The sequence below is a fragment of the Watersipora subatra genome, chromosome 2 (assembly GCF_963576615.1).
Source record: "Watersipora subatra chromosome 2, tzWatSuba1.1, whole genome shotgun sequence".
In the NCBI taxonomy this organism is placed as follows: domain Eukaryota; kingdom Metazoa; phylum Bryozoa; class Gymnolaemata; order Cheilostomatida; family Watersiporidae; genus Watersipora; species Watersipora subatra.
In genome coordinates, this window is record NC_088709.1 from 38,779,673 (window position 1) to 38,790,012 (window position 10,340).

A 10,340-nucleotide genomic window follows, 5' to 3' on the forward strand; every position below is an offset into this window, starting at 1 on the left:
CACCAAGTGGATCAAAGCTTCAACTCCTATGTCATCAGTCACTCATCACACCAAGTGGATCAAAGCTTCAACTCCTATGTCATCAGTCACTCATCACACCAAGTGGATCAAAGCTTCAACTCCTATGTCATCAGTCACTCATCACACCAAGTGGATCAAAGCTTCAACTCCTATGTCATCAGTCACTCATCACACCAAGTGGATCAAAGCTATGTCATCAGTCACTCATCACACCAAGTGGATCAAAGCTATGTCATCAGTCACTCATCACACCAAGTGGATCAAAGCTTCAACTCCTATGTCATCAGTCACTCATCACACCAAGTGGATCAAAGCTTCAACTCCTATGTCATCAGTCACTCATCACACCAAGTGGAATGTGCACGCATCAAGCTTCCTATCAAAATAACCTCGTACTTGTAAAGGGGTCCAATATTTGTAGTTATATAAGCAAGTCCTTAGGCTGTCTGCCATTTCAGCCCAGTCTCATGCAGTGTCTTTTAAATGCTGTGATATTTGAAATTGTACAAGCGCGACCATTTAGTGACAGTTGCACGTTTGGAACAGGTGAAACGTGACGGAAATGGCCTGAGTATATAAAGCTCATGCAGAGAAACGCTGCGTGTTACTTAATGTTTAAATGCTGGTCTAGCAGGAGCAAATATGAACAGCATAAAGCAACGAATAGAAAGTTCGTGTGGCTATGGTGAGTAATAGATATTGCTGAGGTTTTGGGGCTAAATATTTGAACTATTAGCTCGATCTGGACTGTTTTTATTTCGTTGTTATGATTTCGCGCTGGTTAACATGTACTGGTTTACATGTGTTGGTTTACATGTACTGGTTTACATGTGCTGGTTTACATGTACTGGCTTACATGTACTGGTTTACATGTACTGGTTTACATGTACTGGTTTACATGTGCTGGTTTACATGTACTGGCTTACATGTACTGGTTTACATGTACTGGTTTACATGCGCTTGTTTACATGTACTGGTTTACATGTACTGGTTTACATGTACTGGTTTACATGTACTGGTTTACATGTACTGGTTTACATGCGCTTGTTTACATGTACTGGTTTACATGTACTGGTTTACATGTACTGATTTACATGCGCTGGTTTACATGCGCTGGTTTACATGTACTGGTTTTACTCCTACATGCCAAGGGGCAATTCAAGCGTAGGTAAACTATTACAAAGGGCCAGCAAGCGAATCCTTACTGTTTACCATACAAAATATTTTTACTTGCTGCAAACTTAACAGCAACTAGAGTTCTTCAAGGCTCTACCTAGAGCCCAGTTTCATACACCTGTTTTCTACTTTCACACCTTCTCAAGCTAAATGTTTCCCCTGACGTGCTTACTGACATATATCAGTGTTTATTATGCTGGCAGCGTACAACCGGCCAATCGCTGACCACATCTGAGTGACAGGTCTGCGGACGCTCGTTAACTTCTGCTCGCCTTTAGTAGTATACTTGTCTTTGAGTTGAACTGGAGATAAGTTTGGCTAGTTTACAAATAACAACAAATCTCGACATAACAACATACGTCTAACAGACATAATTATTCAACCATCGTTTGTCAAGGTTTGTTTGTTCCAAACTTGCTCAGTTTTATTTGCCAACCAAATATTTATTCTTTGAATGCGCCAATAAGGTTGGACATGGTGATTGTTTTAAATAGAAACTGACAAGTTTTATATGTTTGCAATTTTCCTATTTAGCAGTTGAAACGAATGCACTTTTTCTGAAGCAGGTATGAAGCACATAGCCCAATGGATACAAAGTGTACAGAGCCGGACTCGTCCAGAACCATCTCCAACTATCGCGAGCCCAAAAGTCACTACGGCTATCACTCCAGAAACTGTACCACCATTTGTGATTCCTGCGCGTCAGAGAAAACTGGGATGTTGCAGGAATAGCTTTGACACGGGTCAGCAGCAAGTCTCTGGCGCAAACATAAGCAATGATAGTGATATGAGTTCAAGCAAGAATGAACTCTGCAAGATACCAAGCGAAAACTATCAGAGGGTAAGTCAGTATGAATGTATGTCTCAAAGTAAGTAAGTATAACTTTCTTGAAAACAAATACTAATTTTGATGTAGATATTATATTACAGTATGTAGGCCTACTTTATTCAATATACATGTGGTTATTATGTTATAGTAGAATTTTATTTTATGAGAATCTCAGAGGTATAACGTAAACATGGATGTTATTAGTCAGACAATATATTTTCTGTCACATAACAATGCTGTACCTCCTGCAGACTATGTACAGAAAGGTGGCTAGTCTCCCTAGCCAGATGTGCCAGCTCGCTGAAGACGGAGACACAGGGAGTGAACTGGAATTTCCTCATTTGCGAACAGATACCTCATCCTATGGCTACACCTTTGTTAGTGAAACACCAAACACCCACAGAAAGGAATCTCTGTTAATGGGAGGCGATTACTTAGAAATGCTCCACCAATTTCAGGGAAGGCTTCATAGTTGTAGCCTCGGTAAGTTTGCTTTGATGTCGAGACAAAAGCCCTGAAGGGGTATGTGTTTAAAGGTCGAGACATTATCAGGTTTCATTCTGACCAACATCGAGAAGGCAGCAAATGTCTTTAGCTAAATTGTGTAGGTCGAATTCTATTTCTAGCCTCACAGACTCAGCAACAAGTTCCAATTTTAAGGGTTGAGCGACACTGAATCTATATACAATTCAAGGGTTGAGCGACTCTGAATCTATATACAATTCAAGGGTTGAGCGACACTGTATCTATATACAATTCAAGGGTTGAGCGACACTGTATCTATATACAATTCAAGGGTTGAGCGACTCTGAATCTATATACAATTCAAGGGTTGAGCGACACTGTATCTATATACAATTCAAGGGTTGAGCGACTCTGAATCTATATACAATTCAAGGGTTGAGCGACACTGAATCTATATACAATTCAAGGGTTGAGCGACTCTGAATCTATATACAATTCAAGGGTTGAGCGACACTGAATCTATATACAATTCAAGGGTTGAGCGACTCTGAATCTATATACAATTCAAGGGTTGAGCGACTCTGAATCTATATACAATTCAAGGGTTGAGCGACTCTGAATCTATATACAATTCAAGGGTTGAGCGACACTGAATCTATATACAATTCAAGGGTTGAGCGACACTGAATCTATATACAATTCAAGGGTTGAGCGACTCTGAATCTATATACAATTCAAGGGTTGAGCGACTCTGAATCTATATACAATTCAAGGGTTGAGCGACACTGAATCTATATACAATTCAAGGGTTGAGCGACTCTGAATCTATATACAATTCAAGGGTTGAGCGACACTGTATCTATATACAATTCAAGGGTTGAGCGACTCTGAATCTATATACAATTCAAGGGTTGAGCGACTCTGAATCTATATACAATTCAAGGGTTGAGCGACACTGTATCTATATACAATTCAAGGGTTGAGCGACTCTGAATCTATATACAATTCAAGGGTTGAGCGACTCTGAATCTATATACAATTCAAGGGTTGAGCGACACTGAATCTATATACAATTCAAGGGTTGAGCGACACTGAATCTATATACAATTCAAGGGTTGAGCGACTCTGAATCTATATACAATTCAAGGGTTGAGCGACTCTGAATCTATATACAATTCAAAGGTTGAGCGACTCTGAATCTATATACAATTCAAGGGTTGAGCGACACTGAATCTATATACAATTCAAGGGTTGAGCGACACTGTATCTATATACAATATATAATAATAATATATAATAATAATATATACAATTCAAGGTTTGTCGTCGTTGGGCTCGATTAAAACCTAGCAATGGAAAATCTGTATCCCAGAAGATTTGAACTCGGAACCTCCCATTCACAAGGCGACAAGTTAATGAGTCTATTAGCTATTAGCTCGACTAATGCTTATCACAGAAGATCATTGAGTTGGGCCACACGTAGAGCCGAGCACCAAACACACGAGTTTTCATATGGCAAGCTGAAAATTTCACAACTGGTTACATTGAGATTTTATAGTGTAATTTCAATTTACATCAAGAGGAATGGTTACGTACGCCATGTAGTAATTTGCGTACATAGCAATTTCTTTTCTCATTATAATTCAATCATAAAGCCTTCTTGCTTAACACTAAAGCAATCCCTGTATGAATGGTTGTCAAAGTATCAACAATTGCAGGCCATTGCTATACAAGTCACCATGGAAACGACGCGAAGACTATGATATCATCAGCATCATATGAACGCTAAGAATGTAGCGCAATACATATGAGCTTTGTTAGCGATGAAAAAAGCGGTCACTGACATCACACGCGGATGATATTTCACTCTTATAGCTAACAGAGAGAAATAGATCAGTCATATGTACTTCATATGCCTACTGTGATGCTGCCCACACTAACAAGGCATGATTCATGGCGTGCTTGCTTGGTTTTCCAAGAAAAGTTTATTTTCAGAAAATCTACAACATAACTTTGTGGTCAAAAACTGTAACGCCAGAGCTGTAGCCATACAAAAAGGTGCGAGAAATGTGTCTAATTAAAATCAGAAGGTAATCTTGAACAGTCAATAAACCTTTACTATAATGAGACCCGTATCCGTCTGTCTGTCCGAAGCCACAGCTCAAGAAAAAAAATTGCATCATATGGGATTCGAATTCACAACCTGCAAGATAGCAGCCGAGCACACTACCTTCTGATCCAATAGGCTACTCATTCACATTGCTGGAAAATTCTACTTATAGTTAATACACGTAACGATCTCTTATGGTTCACCAGACTCTCAGGGTACTTGGTACTTATAAATAAGCAAATGATTACTAGTATATGTTTATTTAATCAAATAACTCAAATAAAATCTAAATAACTTTAATATATTAACTCAAAGAATAGCAGCAGCTGCTAGAATTTCGGTATTTCGGTGGCGTGTCGCATGTTTATTATTTCAATTAACAATAAAAATACCAACCTAATGAAGTGTCACTGTAAGTTATGTTTCCATAGCACCTTCAACCATTGTCACAAGCTTGAGAAATTCTGCTGTTGTCATAGTCATAGGATCTAGTTGGTGATTGTGATTCATGATCTACTGAGGTAGTCAGCGAGCTGCTGCTATCTGCTGAATAAAAAGCCAAATAAAAATAAAAATATAAATATTGATTTATAAAGCCTCAAAAAGTTTACATTCTACTGGTTTTGACATTTTTTGCTCTGGACTTATTCTGGTATATGGAAGGCTCAGGAATGAGAAAATGGTAAATCTATTTAGCAGCTTTTCGTCTCACAACGTGAATGATGAACTAATATCATTGCACGCTGAAACCTGATCTTATCAGCAGTAAAATGATACCAGCTATTCAGATACAAAATGCCATTTTTGTTCTATCTTTACGATCATAAGAATTGATGGAATTCCTTTGTAATGTAGATTCTTCACTGTGCAAGGATGATGGAGAACTGCTGAGGCAGCCAAGGACAACTCCAATAGAAATTTGTCAAAGACAAAGGATTGGAAGAGAGTCTGCATCAAGTTCTCTTCCGAATAAGATAAGGTTTCCAAATGACTCGCCAAGTCAGTCCAATCACCTCAAATCAGAAACAGACGTGAGTTAGCATTGATACTTAGTTATACAATAAAGAATGAACCCGTTTACACTGTTATTACTGTTTTTAGATTGAGTCATTGTTGTTACTGTTTTTAGATTGAGTCGTTGTTGTTACTGTTTTTAGATTGAGTCGTTGTTGTTACTGTTTTTAGATTGAGTCGTTGTTGTTACTGTTTTTAGATTGAGTCGTTGTTGTTACTGTTTCTAACCAAAAATCAATTATAACTGAAAATATTCAAAATGTCTACGTTTGTTTCAAATAAAGTTTTATTTATTACACGAATTCTGATGTAATTTTTTTCTCCGAAGGCAAAATGAGAATTTTAAGCGCAAACTGGTTATTGTGTCAAAAAACTCAACATTTTCAACAGATCTGCTTTTGAACACGCGTAACACATTTATAACTTTTAATAGAAGATAACTGCGGCAACAAATTGCAAACACCATTTGATTGGCTATTAGCTGTAGCATTGATCTTGTCTTGAAGAAAAAATTCAAACGTAACAATAAAATGAACTTACACCTAAAGTTATTGTAGATTTTATCAGAAAGTGTCGGTATTTTTCTACCATTTGCAATTGATTTTGAAGCTGGAGGTGGTCTGATTGTCAGGATGTTTCAAGATTAAAATCGATAAAACTTGATTTCGGTTAAAACTCTCATGTGTGAAATTATTTTACCAACTAGTTGCTATCGTTCCGATAGTTGATACCGGCTATTGTGTTACACCTCTCTATCTTGTTGATCCCCTTACAACTATAGACATCATAATCGCACTTTCACTTGATCTGAACATTTTAACCATGATCAAGTTTTATCGATTTTAATCTTGACACACCCTGACAACCAGACCACCTCAAACATGAAAATAATCGCAAATGATAAAAAAATACTAATGCTTTCTGATAAAATTTACTAAAGATTTTTTGCAAGTTCATCTTTACCTGCGGCCTCTAACTCAAGCCAGAACTGTAGCTATGTAAGGCCTAAGGCTAAATGTTGGGTAAGGCTTGTGTTCACAAGATATTACATCCTTTACTCGAAAACTTTCAGCTTTTGTGTAACGCTGCCTTTTTCCGAGCAACATTTCAAAGTTTGTTGTTTGCAGAGTCTTACGAGTGAGACTTCAGATCTGAGTTCTTCTCCTGGAGGTCTGCAAATAAATGTGGCGACACACAAGAGCAGACTGAACGTCTCTCTCCTCTACCAGGAGCACCGGCAACAACTCCAGCTGAAAATCATTCAAGCCCAAAATTTGATGAGTTGTGTAGAGGGCATCGAGTGCAACTCCTATGTCAAGGTTTCCCTAGAGCCGGGCAAAGCTTTAAAGCACCAGACGAAAATAGTCCGAAGTCGTCAAAACCCTGTCTTTGACCAGAGTTTCACCTTTAGCGATGTTAGTAAATCAGATTTGATGACGAAGACCCTTAAATTCAGAGTCTGTAACAAACTCGGCTCAGGTGTGCCGCTCTATTCAAAAAGAGCTGTCATCGGAGAGGCTCTTATCTCACTCAACCAGCTAGAGCTGCAAAAGTCACAAGAGCATGTGTCTTGGCTAGAGCTAGAAGATATTTCAGATGCGCAGGTAATCTAACCAGCTTTTGATTAGCATGCGGTCAAGTTACCTGTATAAAAGTTTCTAACTTATACTAATTATGTTTTTAGGCCATATTATTAGACCTAAAAGTAAGCAAGCTGTCAGAGAAAGTCACACATTGGGTAGATTGGCATCTTGCTAAAAATAAACTCCCCCGTATTTGATGCAAAGAGTTTACGTTGCGTTACTAATTGCAGTGTGCGGCGCGACTACGAACAATTGTAGAGCTAAACAAGGAAGAAGGTCAGCTATATGTTACAGTGGGAGAAGTCACTAATCTACGGCCAACAAACACTGCTGGTGAGATTCCAAAATGAATTATGATCAAATTGTATGAGATTTAGAAATCATCGAGATTCGGTGGGTTGTTTGCATGAAGGATGCAAATAATGAATAAAATGAATAAGGCTAGTGAGCAAAAGCTCAGACTATGCCAGAAATGTACAAAAAGGAACTTTTAAAAATATGAATGACGCTTAGTACCTTTATAGATTAAATATACCTCTATAGACTATCGCCTATGCTTGAATGAAACAAGAAAAATAGATGATGATCTGTTATGGCGAGAGCCACGATCTGTTGTGGGCAGGGCTGCAATGTGTAATACCAGTGCTGCAGCCTGTAATACCAGGGCTGAAATCTGTTGTGAGCGAGGCTGCCGTCGGTGATACTAGTGCTGCAGCCTGTGATGCCAGGGCTGCAATCTGTTGTGGGCAGAGCTGAGGTCTGTGGTTGTCAGGGCTGCAGCATGTGATACCAGTGCTGCAATCTGTGGTGGGCAGTGCTGCAGTGTGTGATACCAGTACTGCAATCTGTGGTGGGCAGTGCTGCAGTGTGTGATACCAGTACTGCAATCTGTGGTGGGCAGTGCTGCGGTGTGTGATACCAGTACTGCAATCTGTGATGGGCAGTGCTGAGGTCTGTGGTCTGAGGCGTGTGATACCAGTGCTGCAATATGTGATGGGCAGTGCTGCAGTGTGTGATACCAGTACTGCAATCTGTGGTGGGCAGTGCTGCAGTGTGTAATACTAGTACTGAAATCTGTGATGGGCAGGACTAAGGTCATTTAGCCCACAATTATGTTAGTTCATGCATCTATTTATTGATCTGCTGCCTACAGCATGAGGGTCTGTCAGCATTAAACAAGTGTGTTAGTGATGGCGGATTGGAAGACAAGAGAGTTTTAGGCTTTTTCATATAGCTCGAGATCATAAAACCAGTTTGAGTTAAAAGGAAAACTTATAATTTTGTGTAAATGTTAAAGCATATGAAAATGTATTGCTAGTGTTTTAAACAGCAATACAGGATTGAAGTTAAATACGTATTCATTGTTTCAGCTAAAAATTCATCATGTGACTATTTGAAGCAATTCATGTTTGTGATGTCCTTACCGAGTTTACCTCTCCATTTGCAGATTCCTACGTCACGATAGCCGTGTCTCAAAATGGAAGAAGTGTGGTGAAAAAACAAACACAAGTGAAGAGAAAAAACTTCTCACCTATATTTAATGATATATTTGCATTTTCTATATCAACCAGTGAAGAGCAACTCTCCTCCACATCCATCACTCTCAAGGTTATGTCAAAAAGTCGACTAAGGAGTGATACAACCATCGGAGAGGTCATACTCACGGGATCAACCTCTTCCGAGAAACTCATATTTTGGAGTAATCTACTCAACGTTGCAAGCTGTATGAGAAGCCAGTGGTCTGAACTGTCTTTATCATCATAAATTTAGTTTTTACTAAACTGTATATCTTCTATTATTATTTATTAATTATATTGTTTTTCAAAACCGATGTCCATTGTAAAAAGCATTGCTCCCTTCTATACATTGCTACCTTTCCATTATAAGAATACACCAGATACTTACTAAACAGGTTTGGAAGACGCCATAAAATTATAAACAATCATTGTTTATAAAATTTGTGACTATATGATAATATATGTTACAAATCAAAACACTGGAAATCCAAAGTTACTGTAAGTATATAACCTTAAAACTGTTCCCAGGGAAAAATAGCGATGTCCACATGTAATAGTTGACTTAACCTAACTTTCTCTTTTATTCTGCTCTGCAGTAGAAACTTACTTCCTTTGCAACTAGACAGAGAGTACAGTTCCGCAATATGAACTAATCTCCCTGGCAAAACCTTCTGAGGTTCCTGAGGCTTTCGCATAGAAAAACTAAAAGTAAATAGTAAGCTATGTGTCTTCGACTAAAGCAATGTTTCTTTAGTCCATTTCTGCAAGGCAGCTATTTTTAGGGCTTCTGTGAAAATCCTAACACTTGGTTTAATATTCTCTCATTTCAACTTCAAGTCAGGTAGTATGAGAGGCGTCTGTGTCTCTTCTCACTCTACCCTTTAACCGACCAACATTCATTTTTGTGACTTCACAAGTCCGGGCATCCCTTTTTAATTTTATGCTGTCGGTATGTATATTGAGTGGAATGGTTAGCCCTAGGCACTCATCACCTTTTAATTTTAGCCTGAGGAACACCGCAGCCATACAACAGTATTAAATCATTTGTATTCATAATTTGATTGGCTGTTTCTAAAACTGGAAAAAGCTTCCAGCCAGATCCACTTTTATTAAAAGTAGAAACAGTTTTTGGCACAGGCTGCTTTTCAGTGACATCAGACAAACAGACAGACAAATACTTTGATGATCGAAAGTTTTGCAATCGTTATTTTATGGCGGCAGAGAAAATATACGACTTTCAAGCTTAAATTTAGTTGCAAGCTTAAATATGCATGCGAATTCTACTCACAAATTAATTTGGATTTCAACTGAGTTGGTGCACAAACCTATAAGATCAACTCCACTGCATCTTATGCTTACATAGTCATAGAAATTTATTCAAACTGCACTAGGATTCACAACTATTCATAACATCGGATTATGGAGCACGGACAGACTGATGAATACCTAGTGAAGTGCAAAGTCACTCAGGCCCACTGCAACTGCTGATATTTTCCTATACTTTCCCTACTAACCTTCCCTCGGTTACTTGAGCAGCTGCCACATGCCGATGATACAGAACAGAGCTGTATACCTTTAGTATTGGCACTGACCAATAAGTAAACAGTATCATGGATATATTCATT

At 38.5% G+C, this 10,340-nt stretch overlaps 1 protein-coding gene across 2 annotated transcripts; it reads left to right on the forward strand.

Annotated features, from left to right (window-relative positions):
• The first annotated feature begins 566 nt into the window (after positions 1-566).
• LOC137387811 (synaptotagmin-7-like) lies at positions 567-9,048 on the forward strand. 2 transcript variants are annotated; one of them, XM_068074321.1, is made up of 7 exons: positions 567-706; positions 1,764-2,038; positions 2,278-2,509; positions 5,457-5,632; positions 6,743-7,219; positions 7,429-7,531; positions 8,646-9,048. In XM_068074321.1, exons 1-7 carry the CDS (start codon positions 664-666, stop codon positions 8,960-8,962), a joined length of 1,623 nt encoding a protein of 540 aa, XP_067930422.1. In that variant the 5' UTR covers positions 567-663; the 3' UTR covers positions 8,963-9,048. The 2 variants fall into 2 exon arrangements, with proteins under 2 accessions (XP_067930422.1, XP_067930423.1); XM_068074322.1 differs by lacking the exon at positions 567-706 and adding an exon at positions 1,500-1,594.
• Positions 9,049-10,340: the final 1,292 nt, after the last annotated feature.

Excerpts from the sequence above, each read along its gene's own strand:
- LOC137387811 (XM_068074321.1), top strand. The coding sequence starts at position 664 with ATGAACAGCATAAAGCAACGAATAGAAAGTTCGTGTGGCTATG. Across the intron at positions 707-1,763 it reads AGAAAGTTCGTGTGGCTATG|GTATGAAGCACATAGCCCAA; the intron begins GTGAGTAATAGA and ends TTTCTGAAGCAG. Across the intron at positions 5,633-6,742 it reads ACCTCAAATCAGAAACAGAC|AGTCTTACGAGTGAGACTTC; the intron begins GTGAGTTAGCAT and ends TGTTGTTTGCAG.